Source organism: Mesoplodon densirostris, chromosome 8 (assembly GCF_025265405.1).
Source record: "Mesoplodon densirostris isolate mMesDen1 chromosome 8, mMesDen1 primary haplotype, whole genome shotgun sequence".
In the NCBI taxonomy this organism is placed as follows: domain Eukaryota; kingdom Metazoa; phylum Chordata; class Mammalia; order Artiodactyla; family Ziphiidae; genus Mesoplodon; species Mesoplodon densirostris.
In genome coordinates, this window is record NC_082668.1 from 11908087 (window position 1) to 11927806 (window position 19720).

General features: G+C 39.9%; 1 protein-coding gene across 1 annotated transcript in view; it reads right to left on the reverse strand.

Moving 5' to 3' along the window:
• Window positions 1-19720, reverse strand: part of COL4A3 (collagen type IV alpha 3 chain) — a 139718-nt gene that overhangs the window by 59447 nt on the left and 60551 nt on the right. Inside the window, exons 2-11 of the mRNA XM_060106283.1 lie at window positions 12578-12634; window positions 10768-10857; window positions 7463-7507; window positions 6814-6858; window positions 6097-6159; window positions 4448-4501; window positions 3091-3117; window positions 2472-2549; window positions 577-639; window positions 416-451 (exon numbers count right to left, since the gene is read on the reverse strand). Of these exons, the coding sequence (XP_059962266.1) occupies window positions 416-451; window positions 577-639; window positions 2472-2549; window positions 3091-3117; window positions 4448-4501; window positions 6097-6159; window positions 6814-6858; window positions 7463-7507; window positions 10768-10857; window positions 12578-12634 (558 nt within the window). The remainder of the gene's footprint in view (window positions 1-415; window positions 452-576; window positions 640-2471; window positions 2550-3090; window positions 3118-4447; window positions 4502-6096; window positions 6160-6813; window positions 6859-7462; window positions 7508-10767; window positions 10858-12577; window positions 12635-19720) is intronic.

A 19720-nucleotide genomic window follows, 5' to 3' on the forward strand; every position in this document is an offset into this window, starting at 1 on the left:
TAACAGTTGGCCTTTGTAATAGAAAGAAATGCAGGACCGTGCTTAATGAGTCCATGAATAGTCATTTTTATTTACTAGTATATAAACAGGTTGGCTTTGGGAAGCAGCCCAGTAAAAAAATATAGAAGGTAAAGTGTTGCAGGAAACCTAAAGAGTAGGAATCCTTGCCCTTTTCCTGATGAGGAGCTCCTTATAATTGGATTAAGACGCTTTGTATCAGAGATCCAGTTCCTGAAGTGCAGGGAGAAGGGAAGTAGGAGGTGCCGAGCTGCTAGCCATGCTCACTTCCCTGCTGGGAATCCTTGTGAGTTCCAGAGGGGTGCTCAGCAGTGACCCACATGTGGAATCAGACTGAGTTTGGCTTTTAGATCGGTTAGGATATTCTGGCTGACACAACATATGAATTGTCATCTACCTTAGGTCCTGGAGGTCCCATGGTTCCTGGAAAGCCCTAGAAAAATCCACCAGTTAAAATTACAGCAGGTAATGAATCAAGCCAGAAACTCTGTTTAAAATGTTAGGCTATAATTCTTTTATTAGTCAAGATGTCTACAGCAATGGTGGCTTCATACTCACAAAGAATCCTGGAGGGCCAGGTGGACCAATAGGTCCAGGAAAACCTGGGAGGCCTGGCAAACCCTTTAAATTAAGAGAAGAATTAGAATAAGTTTAAATTTACTTCTTACTGAAGAACGATGTCCATTAGTTAAATGCATTAAACTATTTTAGAGAAATCAGAGCCTAATGTTTCCTATGTATGGCTGCAATTAATTTCAATAAAGGCCATGTGTAACATGTGTTGCCATGGATAACAGGCTACCAGAATCATCCTGATGGTACTATTTCCAGGAAAATGACCAGAGCAGTTGCTTTACTTTAGAAGAGTTTTACAATTTTTAGAAATGTTTCCTCTCTCTCTCTCTCCCCCTCTCCAAGCACGCTCTTACCTCTGGGCCCTTCCACCTGCTCTGCCTCTGCCTAGAATCCTCTTTCCCCAGATATCTCTATAACTCACTTTCTCTCCCTTTTTTTTATCTTTATTCAAATGTTATCCTTTCCATGGGGCCTTCCTGCCCATCTGATCTAAGGCCACAACCTTCCTTCTAATCTGGACACTTCCTATCCCCCAAACCTGCATTATTTTTCTCCTTGGCATTTATTACTATTTAATACAACATATACTTAATACTTTACATTTTTAAATATTTTTTCCTTCTAGAATGTGCCATGAGGGCAAACATTTTTGTTAAACTATTTTTGGAGATTTGTGCACTGTGGTATCCCCAGAACCTAAATAGCCCCTGGAATCTACTTGGCATGTAATAAGGATTTCTTGTATGACTGAAGGCCCCACTGCTATACTTTCAGCAGTAGCACAATGTGGTACATGGCCAACACTCAATACACATTGAAGGGATACATCCGTGCCCCAGATTGCTACTATCTCCTCTTACTAGATGTCCTGCCCTCAGCATCTGGCTCCCTAAATGTTTCCTAAGCAAAAAAACAAGAGCCATCATATTCTGCATCTTTTCTCAAAAGCTTATATGGCTCCTAACTGTGTCATTCTTTAGTTTTGCAGCCCATCATTAGCTGCCATGGCTCCCCATATAGATGTTCAACAACCTTAACTCAAACTCTTTGACTCACTTAGGCAAATTCCTATCTCTGCCCAGGAATTTCCACATATACTTCTGAATTAAGTTAAAATATTTCTGATTAATTAACCTCAAAGTTAGTGTCAAAAGATCCCTCCCCTTTTTTGGCTAAGTCGTGTTTATTTTTTCCTACTTCTTTACAGCAAGAAAGCTTTTTGAGGGCCTTCAAAAACATATACCAATCAAATAATTTATTATCAAAAGATCCTTTTGAATCACAGAGTAAAGTACACACAGCCACCAAATAGCTGTTTCCTTGTATCTATTCTGGATCACCCTCCAGCTACATACATAGAGATCAGAAAGCAAACTGTTCAACAGGAGAAAGGTGCAGTTAAATAAAATATTACTATCATGCAAACTTTACAATAGGACTGTTACATAATATTACAATTTTAAATTGTATTCAATGTGTAATACAATCTTACCCTGGATTTCAACAAATACAAAGTAAGTGGAACACAACCATTCCTTGAAGCCTCCTTCTTAGATTTAGTAAAGCTTGGGTGATTGAGACTTAAGAAGAGGCTAAAAGACATATATACAAAATCACCTTTTTTATATGAGCTAAATGTAGTTTCTTATAATGAGGTGAATGTGTTAGAATAAAATGAGGTAAATATGTAAATAGAAGAGATATGAATATCTATGGAAAATATTTTTAAGAGAGTGAGAAAGAGATAGAGGGAGAAGAAGAGAGAGAGAGAAGGAGAAGAAGAGAGAGAGAGAAGAAGAAGAAGAAAAGAGAGGTGGAAAGAGAGAGACAGAGAGAAAGAGATTGAGAATGATAGGGACCTTCTCTGAAGTGCGTACCTGGAATCCTGGAGCTCCTGGCAACCCAGGGTCACCTTTTCCATCAAGGGCTACATCTTCTCCTTCAGCAGGAGCCCCCTTGAAAATGAAGAAGTTCATCAAACATAAGCAATGTTGTATCTTCAAAACTCCTTTAAATGGTTATTCAAGGTCATACTGCTTCAAGGATAAAAGCGCTTTCAGGATATATACTTAGAGAAATGCTTTAGGATTATTTAGTTATTCCATTTTGAAGAATTTAAAGCATTTTCGTATTTTCTAAAATTGACCATTTACTGTGGAGGGAAGAAAGACACAAGAATAATAGACCATTTCCCAAGACACCAAAATGAGTGGCAATTCCTTATCTAGAATTTGGGGCCCTGAGCATAAGTTCAGCTCTCTTTTCCCAGACCTTATTTTCCTAAAGAAGAATACAAAACTTGTATTTCTGAAGACATATTTATGACAAGAAGTAGAAGTTGTTCAATAGGAATAAATATCATGTCCTAATTACTATGATTTCTGAATTAATCATGAGATCTGATTTGTAATTACTTATGTCTTATTGTTTAATAGAAGTCCCTTTCATATGTACAATTAGAGATTTTTCAATAATAACATGACACAAATAACTTACTTTCTCTCCTTTCAAACCAACAGCACCCTAGAAAAAGGAGAAGCATATTAGCAACCAGAGGCAAATCAAATACACAGCATCCCTGCTTGGTCCTCTCTGCTATTCCACCTTCTCTCCCTGCTGTATACCTCCCACTGGCTTTTTTTTTTTTTTTTTTGTAAGAAATATATATTTAATAAGGTGTCTTGTTTTTTAATTAGTTTCTGCTTTATAACAAAGTGAATCAGTTATACATATACATCTGCTCCCACTGGCTTTTAAACATGCTCAAGTCTTTCTCATTTAAACAAATTCTCCCCCTAAATCCACCCTCCCCATACCGCCTTGTCTATCTTTCATGTCATCTGCAAACTTCCCACTCTCCTCATCTCTCACATATTTCTTACACTCACACCTACGTCCTCCCTCCATCTGTCATGGAAGTTAAAATCTGCGGTGACTTTGATGTTACTGAAACCAACGACAACACATTAGTTCCTGCCTTACTGGATTTCTCAACAGCACTAGGTAGCTGTCTGTCACTCCGCTTTACTGGAAATTGTTAAAAAGGAGAGGGGTCCAAGATGGAATCACTCCTGTTAGGTCCACAGCAGTAAATCAAGACTTAATACCTAACCTGACTACAGTTTTAACCTACCCTAGGAATATGACCTTCAACCCGCCAACCTGGAAACTCCTGGTCTGCACTAATAAGATATTCCACCCAATAGCACCTTCCATTCCCCTTAAGAGGTAGCTTTGCCTAAGACAATGCCTTCTTTGTTAATAAAACAATACATTCTTTGCTAATCATGTCATTTTTTCCATTCCCTCTCTGGCTTTAAAAACCTTTCCTATCTATGGTTGGATGCAGCAACTCTCTCCTTGCTAGATGGGATGCTGCCGGATTCATGAATCATCCACTAAGGCCAATATTAAATGGTTAGATTTACTTGGTCAAATTTTTGTTATTTAGCAACATCTTTCCTGGGCTTCCAGAATACACTCCTCCTTGTTTTCTTCTACCTTGAGGGCCCTTCCTCCTTTACAGGCTTATTGTCCTTGATCTCACATTACATGCTGGAGCTCTCTAAGTCCCAGTTCCAGGGCGCTTTTCTCCTCTCTTCCATCCTTGAGTCACCACAATCCAGGGCTCTCCCACTGCCTAGTTCACATCTCCCCTTCAGTGTCTCAAAAGCAAAACAAAGTCTCAAAGTGCATTTATTCATTCATTTCTCAACTATTAGTTGAATGTCTACTGTCGACTGCCTCAGACTTCCCCAAGGTCATGACAGATTTCTGTATATGGTCATTCCAAAGGAAACTCCTTGTAATTGTACTTTATGTCTTGGATGGGGAGTTAGAAATATAAACGTACTGGGATGCCTGGGTAGCCTGGTGTCCCCCGAAGTCCTGGAAACCCTTGCTCACCCTGGAAGACATACAGAGCTTGTCATTCTTCTTAGTTGTTCTAGAGCAGCCTATTGAGATAATTTCCCTGTTTCTCTCTTCCAACCCTGCAGTGGTAAATCTAGACAAAGTAACCCAAATTCCTTACTGCTACTGGGTCATGAGGCTGAAGGCCAGGAAACCATTATCTTAATTGAAAACAGGATTAGAATCTACTGTTTCTCAAATTGTGCATAAATGGCAAAAGGCTAATTGTGCCAAGAACTTTTCAATTGCTGCTTCCTTGAAACTTTAGTAATTACTCCTTTCATGGCCACCGTTCTGGGGAAAAGGAGAGTGCAGTCAGGAAACAAAGGAGACGAGTGAACATCGAAAAGCTCAGTCATTCTATTCCAAAGACCAATTTTGCATTCCAAGTCTTAGTTCCTGATTTATATACACTCACAACCTCAGATGCAAATAACCATTTGAGCCCCCAGTTATCTTTCGGTGGGAGAACATCAGAGAACTTCCTTAAAAAGCAATCAGAAAGCAAGGTGGGGGGGACTTCCTTGGTGATGCAGTGGTTAAGAATCTGCCTGCCAATGCAGGGGACATGGGTTTTGAGCCCTGGTCTGGGAAGATCCCACATGCCGTGGAGTAACTAAGCCCGTGCGCCACAACTACTCAGCCTGCGCTCTAGAGCCCGTGAGCCACAACTACTGAGCCTGCGTGCCACAACTATTGAAGCCTGCACACCTAGAGCCCCTGCTCCGCAGCAAGAGAAAACACCACAATGAGAAGCTTGCGCACCGCAAGGAAGAGTAGCCCCCGGTCGCCAGAACTAGAGAAAGCCCGCACACAGCAAGGAAGACCCAAGGCAGCCAAAAATAAATAAATATATAAATTTTTGAAAAAAAAGAAAGCAGGGGCTTCCCTGGTGGCACAGTGGTTGAGAGTCCGCCTGCCGATGCAGGGGACACGGGTTCGTGCCCCGGTCCGGGAAGATCCCACATGCTGCGGAGCAGCTGGGCCCGTGAGCCATGGCCGCTGGGCCTGCGCATCCGGAGCCTGTGCTCCGCAACAGGAGAGGCCACAACAGTGAGAGGCCCGCGTAAAGCAAGGTGGGGGAGGGGAGGGGAATTGGATGCAGACACTCAAATGGTACTCCAAACTTCCAGTTATAAGATAAATAAGTACTAGGGAGGGAATGCACAACATGATAAATCTAATTAACACTGCTGTATGTTACACATGAACGTTGATAGCATAAATCCTAAAAGTTCTCATCACACACACAATTTTTTTTCTTTCTTTAATTTTGTATCTGTAAGAGATGGTGGGTTCACTAAACTATTGTGATGATCATTTCATGGTGTATGTAAGTGAAATCATTATGCTGTACACTTTGAACTTATGTATTGCTGTATGTCAATTATATCTCAATAAAACTGGAAGAAAGTAAAGAAAAAGGCATAAGAAAGAAAACCATCATATGTCTGCCCTGAAGACACATACCATTGGTTCTGGCTAAAAGAATATTTCAAGGAAAGCCTAGCCTGTCTCATTACTACTTCACCTTGATTTATTCATTTAGCAAAACATTAACTAACCATCTCCTGTGTGAGGCATACATACCTTAGAACCATTGCATCCTGGCAAACCGACAGGTCCATACGGTCCAGGATGGCCTGGGATGCCCTAAACAATAGAGCAAGTCTCAAAAAGGAGAGATAATCAGACCCCGGGACCAGGTGGAAACAGTGCAGAAACCATGGTGGGAAAAGATGGGCTAATTTAGATAGTTCTTTAAGTATAAATGGTTATTTAAATAAAGTAGTAAATTAGTTATTTTAGATAATAATTTAAATAAAAATCATAGCAAATAAAATAGGCTAAATAAAACCAAAAATTATCCAGTGAGATACAGATATTTAAGATAAAACAAAAGGTCTTTCTATATAAAATAAGTCCATTAGCACGCTGTGTTAAGCTGGCGTAAAGGAAAGAGAAGAGGGAAGTGTGCATAGAGGTAACTATTTTATTATCCTGTGCTATCAAGCAGAGTTCATTCTATTCTATTCTATTCTATCTCATCCCATCCCATCCCACCCCATCCCATCCCATCCCATTCCATCCCATTCCATCCCATCCTGCTGCATCTGTTTGTATTCAGGAAATATAATTTGACTTGTATGTCTTGTAAATCCACACTCTAATACACTATGTGATTCTGATATTTTCATCATGTAGCAAATGTTTCAGTTCTCATTTTCTTGTGCTATTGCTTTAACATCTTTATTAAAATGAGCTTACTTCTTATTATTCCATTTACACATTTTTCTCATTACTTACTGGAAGTCCAGGAGGACCTGAAAATCCTGGTAATCCAGTTGTTCCCTAAAGACATAGAAAACGGAAAGGGTGGCAAGAAAAAAACTCTTTAAAGATGTTCAACCTATAAACAAAAAATGATTTACCATGCCAATAACCCCGTTCTGCAACTATAATTGGGAACACTAAAAACTATTTGAAAAACAAAAAAAGGCTTGACAAACTTTGTAAATCTTCCATTTATATAACTTTTAAAAAGAGATGATTAAGATTGTTTTTGACCTTTCTTGGGCAGATTATTTAAGGTTTAATTTGCATAGAGTAAAGTGCTCCAGTCTTCCACAAACAGATTGAGGAATGTTTATATATGTGCATATGCACATATTGGTGATACCGTCACCCCATCCAGGCATAGAACATCTACAACACCCCAGATGGTTCCCTCATGCCCTCTCAAAGTCAGTTAACACCTACCCTCAACAAAGTAAGGACTATTTTGACTTCTACCATTATAGACTGCTTTTACCTGTTCCTGAACTTCATCTATAGAAGTGTATTACACACAACGTACTCCTTTGTGACATCTGTATAACGTTTACAGTGCAGAGTTCTTTTTTTAAAAAAAAGAATTTTCATCAAACAGTCAGGCTAGACTGGTTGGACTACTAACCCTCATGCCTTTGGGACCAGTGAGTCCTGGAAGTCCTGGAGAGCCCTAGATCCAAAGGAGAAAACAAAAGGTAAGCACTGTGACAATTATTTGGCACTAATAAGCCCATAAATGAAAGGTCCCAGTTTTATTCACACGCCAAAGAGTTTTGCTCTTGCGATTATTTCATTGTTAACATGGTTCAATTGCTTGTTGTTTCATTGGCGCTATAGTATTTATCCGAAAGGACAAACAAAAATCCATTCATACCCTTGCTACTCAAGGTGCGGGATCCAACAGTAGCCTCATCGGGGAGCTTGTTAGAAATGCAGTTCCCTCACCTCCCAGACCTATTGATTCAGAATTTGCATTTCAACAAGATGTGATGATAATTCTTGTTCACATTAGTGTCTGAGAAGTGTTGCTGGAAAAGCCCCACATTAGCCAGACAGCTGCCGAGGGCTGATAAGGATGAATGACACGATTACAACAGTGGATGAGAATGGCAGCCAATATTTCTGTGCATGAGAAACACTTTATTAGCAAAATGTCCCTGGTGGGCACAAATAAATAAATAGCAAACTAAGGACTGCCTGAACCAGAGATAAATTTGCTTCAAGAACACAATGAATACATTTGGAGGTCCTGTTTCTTAGAGAATAGCCACAAACAAAACTGTTTTAACGAGGCCACTTGGTGTGAAAGTTCCATTATCCAAAAGTTTTTCGTCATTCCTGAGAGTTTCCATATGTTTTGGTATTTCTGATTATTTGAGGAAAAGGTTGTTACAGAGCCTTCTGAGACTGGACTGTCAAGGCCAAAGTCAGCCTTTCCTGTCTGAGGTAGAATTCCTGGGTGTGTGACCATGGCCCCCTCCTCTGCAGGATGCTGTGTGTAATCTGCAAAGGCAGAAGCGTGACTTGCAGGTTTCACATCCCCATTATAAATTTTCTCATATTTTCTATATGAGAATATGTAGAAAATATTTAAAATTGAGACATTTATAAACCTGAAAAATCTTTTTGGTCAGGTTTTAATATTCTCTGATTGTCTGCCTTTGATCAGATTATCATCTGTGGCTACATCTCTGAGCTATACTTTAACATATGAACTCATGACAACATAAGTTTCTGGATGAACTTTATGAAATACCTGCACATCATGCAACCTATACTAAGCACCATGTATTTACAACTATAATTTTAATTTATTGCTGGCTTCTCTAAAGAAATGCTAAGGAAACCAGCAGAGTGCGGTGCAGAGGGCAAAATAAAAAGGAAGGAGTTGGCATTAAGCTGATCCTAAGTCCAGGGTTGAAGTGACAAATTCATTCTACCAGGAAAATGGAGGGAAATCTGAGGCCACACCCTGAAGGAACGCAGCGGAATGTTCAGACACTAAACATGTCTGAAATCAGACACCAAATGACCAGAATCTGAATGACTTTTTCAAAATTAGGATCAGAGGAAGGAGAAATGAAGAAACAAAAAGCACACAAAAATACAATAAAGAAGAATTCCTGGGAAATAATAAACTTTGCAGTTTTACTTGGAAACTGTAGGTGTGGGTTTAGTTTCTTTGGCTGTAGGAGTTTGATTCTGGCGTCATATAATACTGGATTTGAACTGTGATTTTGCCACCTATTAGCTATGTAATCCAGGACAAATTACTTAAGTGCTCTGAGAATCAGTTTCCTCATCTCTAAGATGGAGATAATAATATGTAACTATAGTCATGATGGATGGGATCAATGTGAGGAATAAATGAGATCCAGTCAAGAATCAATGTCCCAATTCCTGGCTCAGAATAAATTAGCAGAAAATGTTGCCTAAATATTCTATACATATGAAATTTAAAAAGACTCTGTGTGGATCAATTATCATTGCATTTTCATAATTTATTAGTTAGTTCACAGCTTCCTGGAAACCAGCAGTCAGGGGAATGACCCAGTGGATGCGTGAGAGCCCAGGCTTAAGTCCACAGCAGGAAAGAGCCATCAGCAGATCTAGTGGTTATACAGTTATTTAGCAAATCCTCTAGGGCATTTATTTAAACAAAGCCCTTTGTTGTATCACAGACTTTAGGATAAAAATCTGTGATGAGTGTGAAGGGCAGTAGGCTCTGGTAGGAACCTTAGGATGCCTGACATGTAAGGGACCAGCTGAGAAAGAGGAAAGCAAAGAAAGGATGCCTGATGTGCAAGGGACCAGCTGAGAAAGAGGAAAGCAAAGAAAGGATGCCTGATGTGTAAGGGACCAGCTGAGAAAGAGGAAAGCAAAGAAAGGATGCCTGACGTGTAAGGGACCAGCTGAGAAAGAGGAAAGCAAAGAAAGGATGCCTGACGTGTAAGGGACCAGCTGAGAAAGAGGAAAGCAAAGAAAGGATGCCTGACGTGTAAGGGATCAGCTGAGAAAGAGGAAAGCAAAGAAAGGATGCCTGACGTGTAAGGGACCAGCTGAGAAAGAGGAAAGCAAAGAAAGGATGCCTGATGTGTAAGGGACCAGCTGCAAAAGAGGAAAGCAAAGAAAGAAGGATTCCAGAAACAAAGACATGTGTTTCAAGGAGAAGAGAGTGATCCACACAGTTGGAAACAAAGCAGAGGGGTCCAGGTCAGATAAAGACACAGAGTATCCTTCTGCATTGGCCTTTTGGAGGTCATGGGTGATCTGGAGGTCATGGGTTTTCAGGGCGGTGGGCAGGAGGCAAATTGTTGCTGGCTGAGGAGTGAATAGGAGATGAACCACAGCCAGTGTGGTTAGTTATTTTATTTTTTTCAAAGAAGCTTGACTGAGATAGGAATGACAGGGAAAGGATGGCAATCCTTTGGTTACAGGACCTGAACGATCTAGAGGAAGTTTATATTAGTACGGGTTTTATATTTACATGCTTAAGGATGGAAAGAGAAAAACCAGCATCAAAAGGAAAAATGAAATGGCTGAGAAAGAGGACACACCATCAGAACACGGTTCTAGTAGGAATCCCAGTGACCAGGATACCGGTAGAGGGATAGGTCCTGAATGGCAGGCAGAAAGAACTCATCCTTTCATGTGGGACGAAAGAAGGGAGGGGCCGATGCAGGTAGGGAGACTGTAGCTCAGGGAGGGGGAGGAGGTGGAGCAGGGAGCTTGAAGATAATGATAATCATTTGAATCTTCTTGGAATAAGATTCAGTTCGGAAGGCCCAGCTAAGACTGGAGCAGGAAATTACCAGAGCGTCCATCAGCTGGCTGCGATGTGGAATTCTCTTCAGGTTCTCAGCAGCCCTGGGGTCAGCATAAAGAAGGTTAAGTGGACTGGGGATTTTCTGAACTCACAGACTGGCATACCTTGGGTCCCTGTGTTCCAGGCAGGCCTTCCGGACCTGGGTATCCTTTCTGGCCGGGAGGCCCAGGGGGTCCTGGAAAGCCTTTCTCCCCCTGTTAAAATCAAAACAAGACAATAAACACACAGAACAGCAATTCCCAGGAATAAACACACCCAAAACCATCATTTTCTTTTCTTTATGATGTAATGATAATATTTTGCATATTTTTTCCTTGGATTAAAAAAAAAATAGCCCTCAACAGTAAGTACAAGAGTAACTCTAAACTTTCAGCTGTTAATATTTGTCTGTAGGCTTGAAAGTGTTTGTCTTTGGTCTCCTGGAAACTCTACATTGACCCAAATGGTAGAGCTACCCAGAGCAGAGATGAAGGGAGCATGAATCAAGAACTGAGGGGACAACCCAGTTAGAAAGATGGAGGTTGGTGGAGTGTGTTTTCTGGGGGATGGAGAGAGAGTGAAAATCAGGCACAAGAATGTCTTGAGAGTGTGCATAATTGCTATGTAGCTTGAAAGAACAACCCACAGGCTATGAGTTTTAGTCCCTTCTTGATTACACAGGGATTAGGAGTTCAATCTGCTGTTTGTGGAGGAGATGCAGGAGAGATATTGAGTGGCAAAGCAAAAAGTGTGAGCTAAATAGTTAAGAGATGATATTACGGGAAAGCCCTCAGGGATAAATGAGTAATTTAGTAATTTAGGCCCAATGAGGGACATGTTTCTGCCACAAATAATCTTCCCGTGGACATAGATCCTATGGTTACTCTTTAATAGTAAAGGCCACAGGTTGATTCAGTCAATCCAGTTACACAATTAACAAATTTGATTTTTAAAACAGAGTGATCAAGTCAGCGATTTCACACTGTGTGTGTGCATAGACACCTAATAAAAAAAGAAATAAAAGAATGTGCTAGACCCCTCTTAATACTCTGTTACCTTCACACACCTTGAACACCATCTCACCCAGAGTAGGGAGTCCATAAATGCTTCTTGAATGCGAGAATGAATCATAGCTTTCCAACATGGATCTGAATATACTACTCTCATAGCTTCAGGAAATACCCTAAATCAAACTACACATGGATTATAGAATACTTTCAAATAAATATGGTAATTTTTATTATTTTGTCTAAAGAGCTTAAAATATGTTCTTTTCAAAATATTTTTAAGCAGTCATCTTTCAATATTGTTAAGCAATTCATTAGCATATCTGAGAAAAGGGTTTTGTAAACAAAGGAAAAACTTTAGTTCTGCCTCTGTCTTAATTATCACAAATTGAAAGTTAATGGAGCGAATTAATGAGATTTCACGGCACTCATTTTTCACTCCAATTCTACAATGGAGATGCTTTCCTTCACCGAATTTTTGCCTCAGCTAGAGTGCTGCTGCAAGATTCTTTCACCAGGGGGCGCCCTCACACCAATGCTGCAGGACAAAATCTGCAGGTTTCAATGTTTCTGTCAAAGCGAGGCAATCAAGTCGTTTTCAGTTGTTCTCTCGCGTTTAGCAACAATGTAAATAGGGTATACACATGGAGGCATTCTTATAAATTTTGTTGTTCTTTAACTTACTCTTTTTTTCTTTACGGATCAAGAGAGTTACAGTAACTGCCGGTATTTATACAAGTTATCTGAAGTTTCCCTCCAAGGCCTTTTTCTACCACCCCAGGTTCATGTTTATATACAGTTACTTTAAAATTGGATTTGGAGAATGGAATATCATACTGCTGATCTTTTTGCTAGGAATGAAAGAAGAGTGTGAATCCTTTAATGAGGTCTCTGGAGAAAAGGAGCAGAATGAAGGTTTTGTGTTTACCTTCTCCCCTTTGGTCCCATCACAGAAGCACTGGCCTTTGTCTTTACAGACACAGCCCTAGGAAGAGGGAAAGAGAAAGGGTTTTGTTTAAAAATGGCTTAATAGAGCCCAACTGACAGAACAAAAGCAAACATATTTTTCTGTTCTTTGAGCATCAAACACTATTTAGCAGGAGCCCTGTGATACTGTAGCAATTTATCAATAGAAAGAGTAGAAAAGTGAGATGTATATAGAACTGTTGAGAGTACATCATTTTTATTGTATTTAGGAATTTCAAGTAATTTATTTATGCAAGAAACCAAGTTAACTCTCCTTTTTTTCAGAACAATATATAGTTGAACCAAAGACCTACTGTATAGCACAGGGAACTATATTCAATATCTTGTAATAACCTAAAATGGAAAAGAATCTGAAAAAGAAAACATATATATGACTGAATCACTTTGCCGTACACCTGAAACTAACACAACATTGTAAATGAACTATACTTCAATTAAACAATGGTTAAATAAATAAATAAAATAAAATAAATATATATATATATATATATATATATAGTTGAACCATATGAAATTTCCATTGTTGTAGGCAGAAAGTGGTCTAATGTTTGCAAATTTCTTGGGTTCAGCAAAATTAACATATATGTATTTGTGTATATTAATTGGTGATATCTTCTATAGGTAATTCTAAGGTTTTCTTTTCCTGAAATAATGTTCAATACTGAGAAAAGATTATCAGTACCCATCACGTATTTTAAAGAACAAACTAATTCACTGAAGCTAATATCAAAATGCTTTTTCTTATTAAAAAACAAACCCAAAAATTTAGCTGTGAACTTGGGAACTCTTACCCATCTAACTAGTCACTTTGACACACTTACAGGCCCAGCTTTCACATCTCTGCACACGCCGACTCTAATGAAGGTCAATTTTAAAATTCCTCTCTGCCAGCAGAGGAACAAAGAGAAATAGATTCAAACAGTGGATTTTAAAAATTTTTTGACACACCTTCTATAGCTATATATTTATCTTTTGGGGGGCGGTGTTAATATTGACTGGAAGTCAGTTTATTTTCCCCAGGAAAAAATATTAATTGACAGCAGAGGCAGTGCAAGGCTAGGAGATGTGCTGGCTGGTAGGAAAAAGAAAAAGAAATTGCCTCAGATATTCCCAAAGTGGGGACCCTGTTTGTGCAATCAAAATAAGAATACACAAACATCTTTAATTGAATATATTTTCTGAGCTGAGGGCAGTAGGCTATGCTGTTATTCAAGAAAGGGGAGTCCATAGTAATTTTCATACACTCATCATTGATCCTCACCACATTTACACGCATCTCAATTTATATGAATGGAAAGTAATTAACTGAAAAGGAAAGTCTATATTTTCCCCAAGGGTTGGCTATTTGGTTTTTTTTAGAAGACTCAATGTTTCCTCTTTTCCTCCCAGATGCTTGGGGTTATTAAGTCATACCTAGCTTAATTATTTTAATCTTGTCTTTCTAGGTTTTTAAACTTTAGTGTTCATTTCAGTCACATATTTAAGTATACTAAGTATATACTAAATCTAGTATACTAATTTAGTTTACTAGTATGCTAATATCTACTAAAGCAGTAGTTCTCAAAGTGTGGATTTCCAGACCAGCAGCATCCGCATTATCTGGAAACTTCTCAGAAATGCAAATTCTCGGCCCTACCCTAGATGCACTGAATCAATAATCCTGGTGTTGGTCTCAGTAATCAAAATAGGTCCCCTGGGTGATGCTGATGCTACCAATCTAAACCAATAGCTAAAATCTCAGTCTGTAAGGTAGAGCTAATTCTCTGAAGATTTCTGAACACTATGCCATTTGAGACACTCATTTGCACATCCGCTTTTTGCTTATGATGCCATTTTTTCTCTCATCCCAGGAAAGTAGGCAGGCTTGTATGCCCCTCACTTTAGGGGTGCTTTTGTCACTGGACTGAAAGCAAAAGCTGCCTGAAGACAAGATTTCTCCTAGCTTCTGTTTCTGGAGTGTAGGGACCTGTTGACCGTTGGACCCAAGAGTGGAAGGACCAGCAAGATGCTCCCACATGGTGTCTGGAAGAGGCAGCAGAGCCTCGGGAAGGAAAGTCCAAGTGCTACACCCAAGGGGACCAGATACTGGGGCGAGGAAGTTCAACCTGGGCAAGGAGCTGGGGCTCAAGTTTACACAGCAGTGTGGCCACTGTTTTACATGGTCAGAGACCATGAGCATCTCTGATTCTTCTGCCTCCCAGACACCACACAACACCTGGATTCCACGCATCTCTGGACCACAGGTAAGAGGAGGCAACTGGGCAGGCCTCTAACTCCAAAGAAGATGCATGGAGGTCATCTTAATTTTATTTCTTAGAGTAAGTCATAGTCACTCTGTACTACTGGGAATCTTTCAACCTTAGCTTGAACAAATAAATGTTTGCTGAACTCCTCCAAACTAGGTCAGGTCCCCCTTCTTATATGCTCCTCTGGGCCACTTGCAGTTATATGTTTAATGTATATTTTCCTTGATGACCCTAAGCCCCAGGAGAGGAGGAATTGTCCAGTCTTGTTCACAATGGCAACTGGGGCATATAATATGTCCTGAACAAATGCTTGTGGATTGACTGAATGGATAAGTGAATGGATGGAGTGCTGGTAATTTGTTTACATCCAGTTTGGCCCTGGAATTTCAATGCATGTGATGTCTATGGCTGTTGTTGGGCTGCCATGACTAAGATATTTCCTATATAAATGTATATAGATTCTATATGTATGAATTCTGAACAACTGTGATTGAAGTGGGAGAGAATGAAACTAGCAGCTTTGGCTATTTTAACACATGTTAAAATTAACACAAGGCTAATTAGTTGTTACTTGCTTGGATATAAATTTTTTTCTGGAAAAAATTTAAATCTTCAGAAGATTGAAAAACAGTACAATGAACACCTATGTATCTTCTCATCTAGGTTTCCCAACTGTTAACATGCCTTCCCAGCCTTTACAGCTCTCACTTTCTCTCTCTCTCTCTCTCCCCCCCCGCCACACACACACACTTCCTTGCCAAACCATTCAAAAGTAGACTGTAGACACCATGACACTTTACCCCTAATACTTCTGCATGCATCTCCCCAAAACAAGAGTATATTCTTAGCCAATTACAACATTATTTCCAAACCTAAGGAAGCAACATTCATAAAATAACTTAGAGTTACTAGTTTTTAAACAAGATCTTCAGCTTTACAAGGCCCTTGATGACCATTAGAAAATGAAAAGCTATTTAATTTTTAACAAATCTTTTTTTACTTTATATTTACTTATTTTATTTATTTATTTATTTATTTTTGGCTGTGTCGGGTCTTAGTTGCAGCACACAGGATCTTTCATTGCGGGCGCTGCCTTCTCTCTCGCTGAGGCGCGCGAGCTCAATAGTTGTGGCGTGCAGGCTTAGTTGCTCTGTGGCATATGGGATCTTAGGTCCCTGACCAGGGATCGTACTCACGTCCCCTGCATTGGAAGGTGGATTCTTTACCACTGGACCACCAGGGAAGTCCCACAAATCTTTTATTTCATACCAGAGATTTGGTCTTAATCAATGATTTCACATAGAATCAATACATGAGGTCTGATCTTAACAAGTGACTGTCACAGATCCAAGAAGCTTTAGAGCCAACACGGCTGCACCCAGAGGTCAGGCATGGGACTCTGCGTGTCAGCCCTTGCTCCTTTGAATTCCCTCTTGCCTGGGGACTGGTCGCCCATCAACACCGACAGCAACTTTGATCCTTGTTCTTTGTCATCAAAACCATGGCACCTGAATTTTTACGTTATTGCCCTTGAGTTTGCTTGAATCTTCAGGGGTGACATATTTAGCTTTTGTTTGTATTTGGTTTCATTGTTTTCACACAAAGGTGGAAGCCTTATTTAATGGTTTGGAGCCAGCTGGTCGGTTAGTTGAAAAAGTTAGTGAAAGTGAGGAATCAAAAACAAACTAACAAAAGAAACGTGAACACGTTAAGCATTTTATTTATTTTTATTTTTTTATTTTTAGTTTTTTAGCAGTATGCGGGCCTCTCACTGTTGTGGCCTCTGCTGTTGTGGAGCACAGGCTCCGGATACGCAGGCTCAGTGGCCATGGCTCACGGGCCCAGCCGCTCCGCGGCATGTGGGATCTTCCTGGACCGGGGCACAAACCCGTGTCCCCTGCACCGGCAGGCGGACTCTCAACCACTGCGCCACCAGGGAAGCCCAAGCATTTTATTTTAACTTAAAACATATAAATGCACAACAATTCAATGTTGTGAAATAGGGCCCAGGTCTTTTCTTTGGGAATGGGTCTGCTATTGAGAGGTGTAGGGCATCTCTTGCTAAGTCACATGCATAATGCAGCACCGACATTTCCAGTTTGAGTTTCTTTGAAACAGGCCAATTGCTTAAAGATGCTTGTGGAGCAATCTGAGTATAGAGTCCTTCTAGATACGAATCCATGTTTCCCTCTAACTTTTTTAAAAAAATAAATTTATTTATTTATTTTTGCCTGTGTTGGGTCGTCCTTGCTGCGCACAGGCTTTTTCTAGTTGTGGTGAGCAGGGGCTACTCTTTGTTGGGGTGCGCAGGCTTCTCATTGTGGAAGCTTCTCTTTTTGTGGAGCACAGGGGTCTAGGCGCACAGGCTTCAGTAGTTGTGGCACACTGGCTTAGTTGCTCTGTGGCATGTGGGATCTTCCTGGACCAGGGCTCGAACCCGTGTCCCCTGCATTGGCAGGCAGATTCTTAACCACCGCGCCACCAGAGAAGTCCCTCCCTCTAACTTTTAAAATGTTTTCTCAGACACACTTAATTGAATAGCAGTTTTCTATCAATTTTATCTTTTCAAATCTTCCAACCTAGTTTTTACAGAAACATGTCTTTAAGAATTTTCTTATTAATTTACTTTTTAAATATAGCAGTGTGTACCTGTCAATCCCAAACTTCCAATCTGTCCCTCCCCACACCCATCCCCCCGGTAACCGTAAGTTTGAGAGAAACATGTCTTTTTTATGCATTTGTATTTAACCAATTTGTTATTTAATATTTAATTAGATGACTTTGTTATAATAATAAGTACAACTGGCAGAAGCAGCTAACTCTTGGCAATCATAAAGCTCCACCATGGAGGGGGCATATGTCAGTGTGTTAGGGAAGCCTATGGGTGTCAAGGGGGAAGCAGACAGTGGGCATCAACTGGTCTATCGTATAGAAGGTATGGAGAGTTCTGGTCAGTTGCTGAAAGTTAAAAGGAGAGTCATTGAGAGAGGGTCTACTGTATTATCTACTCATTTGCAGTGTCATCCATGGTGTAGATGTTCAGCCCTGTTGGCAAGACTCCAGAGCCAGGTCTAGGGCTGTGTTTCTGTGCCCAGGTGAGCAGAACTTCTCCAAAATTTTTCCAACTTTAATTTTCAGTGAAACTGGCAAGGCATCGCCTGCCTATATATCTGCACAATGGAACTGACTAGGATTTCAGAGGCTGTGACAATTTTGCTGACATGTGGATGCTCCACCTGATTGAATAAACACAAAATTATGGTCTGGGCAGCTCTCTGGCAGATGTTCAGCTGCTTCTCTAGAAGCAAGTGCTGCAGACAGCTGAGCAGAGGGCCATGTGAAATAAAGCACTTCCCTTTTTTTGGGTGATGATGACAGCAGCCCCAGACTCAAGAGATCCATTTCTCTTAATTGTGCTGCTTTTCTTGAAATAAATTTTTAACTTTGCAAATGTGTTTTAATAATTCAATAATTCAGATAGGTTATTTGACTAGAAGATAATAGTGGCCATATTTTCATTTTTGTTGAGTTTGATCCACTTTTTTGGACTCCCTTTTAAAACACCATGATTATATTAATGGAATATAACCCATTAATTACTACTCAAATGCTAAATCACTTGAAAACCAGTATGGCCAAATGCTATGAACTCTTAAGAAAGCATAATGATAGATATTTCTTAAGCAACATTTTAATGATTTTTCCTCTTCCAACAATAAAGTACCTCTTAGTTTCCATGTAACTTAATGAAGTGAGAAATCATTTGTCACGAGCAGAAAGCTCTTAATAATGATTTTATGGCTTTTCTCCCCCTGCTAACCATTAACACATCAGGAAGTGATCCAGGATTACATGACGTTTTAGCACCATTGCATATTAAACAGTTGAACTTGTGAGAGCCATTCATTTAATAATCACATTCATTTTTTTATGACCTCACTTAGGATGCAAAATAAACTTTGGTGGTAGAGAATCTTAAAAGCCTATGAAGTCCAGAAATTACATGCCTTCTGCCAGATCTGTATGGGATCTATTTCCAGATTTGCCAGTTACTCTCTGGAGCTTTGGACAAATTACTTAATCCTTCCAAGTTACCTCACCTGTAAAGGAAGCAATTGGGTTGGCCAAAAAGTTCGTTCCGGTTTTTCCATAACATCTTGCGGAAAAACCGGAACGAACTTTTTGGCCAACCCAGTATAATCTCTATAGGTCAATACGGTGCCAGCAGAGTGTCCTGCATTCAGTAGCAGATTCAGTCACTGGGGGCTGCTACTCTCCTTTTTGGCTGCACAATCCTGTGCCAAAGGACATACATGCTAATTTCTGATATTTTTTTTTCCAAACTAGCCACCGCCTTCCCAGACATTTCCTCCTGAAGTCGTTTGTCCAGTGCCAAATAATGGGTCCTAAGCAATTGTCAGAGAGATTAAAAAGTATTTTTGTTAAACTGCAAATGGATTAAGTAGTATTTGTTAATAGTCCTCTTAGAGTTTACTGACTATATTAGCTGATTAACCAATTATGATTTGTACCTGAGCACAGAAACAATGTTTTATTTGTTTAATAAAATAAATATTGAGGTTTGAAACATCAATTGTATTTGATGCTTAAAAATGAAAGGTGGCAGATCAAATATATTACAAAAGCAGCAAGCACTTCTGGGAACGCTAATCAATCAGCTCTCACACTTTTCTCTCTGTTTCAACTCCCATCGTGACCATGTATTGCCCGTGTATCACCTGCACACTGCCTTCTGTTCGGGGGCAGTGTGGCAGAAAGGTAAAGGGCACTGGCTCCAGGGCAGATTTCCTGGGTCTAAATGCCAGCTCTGCCAAGCC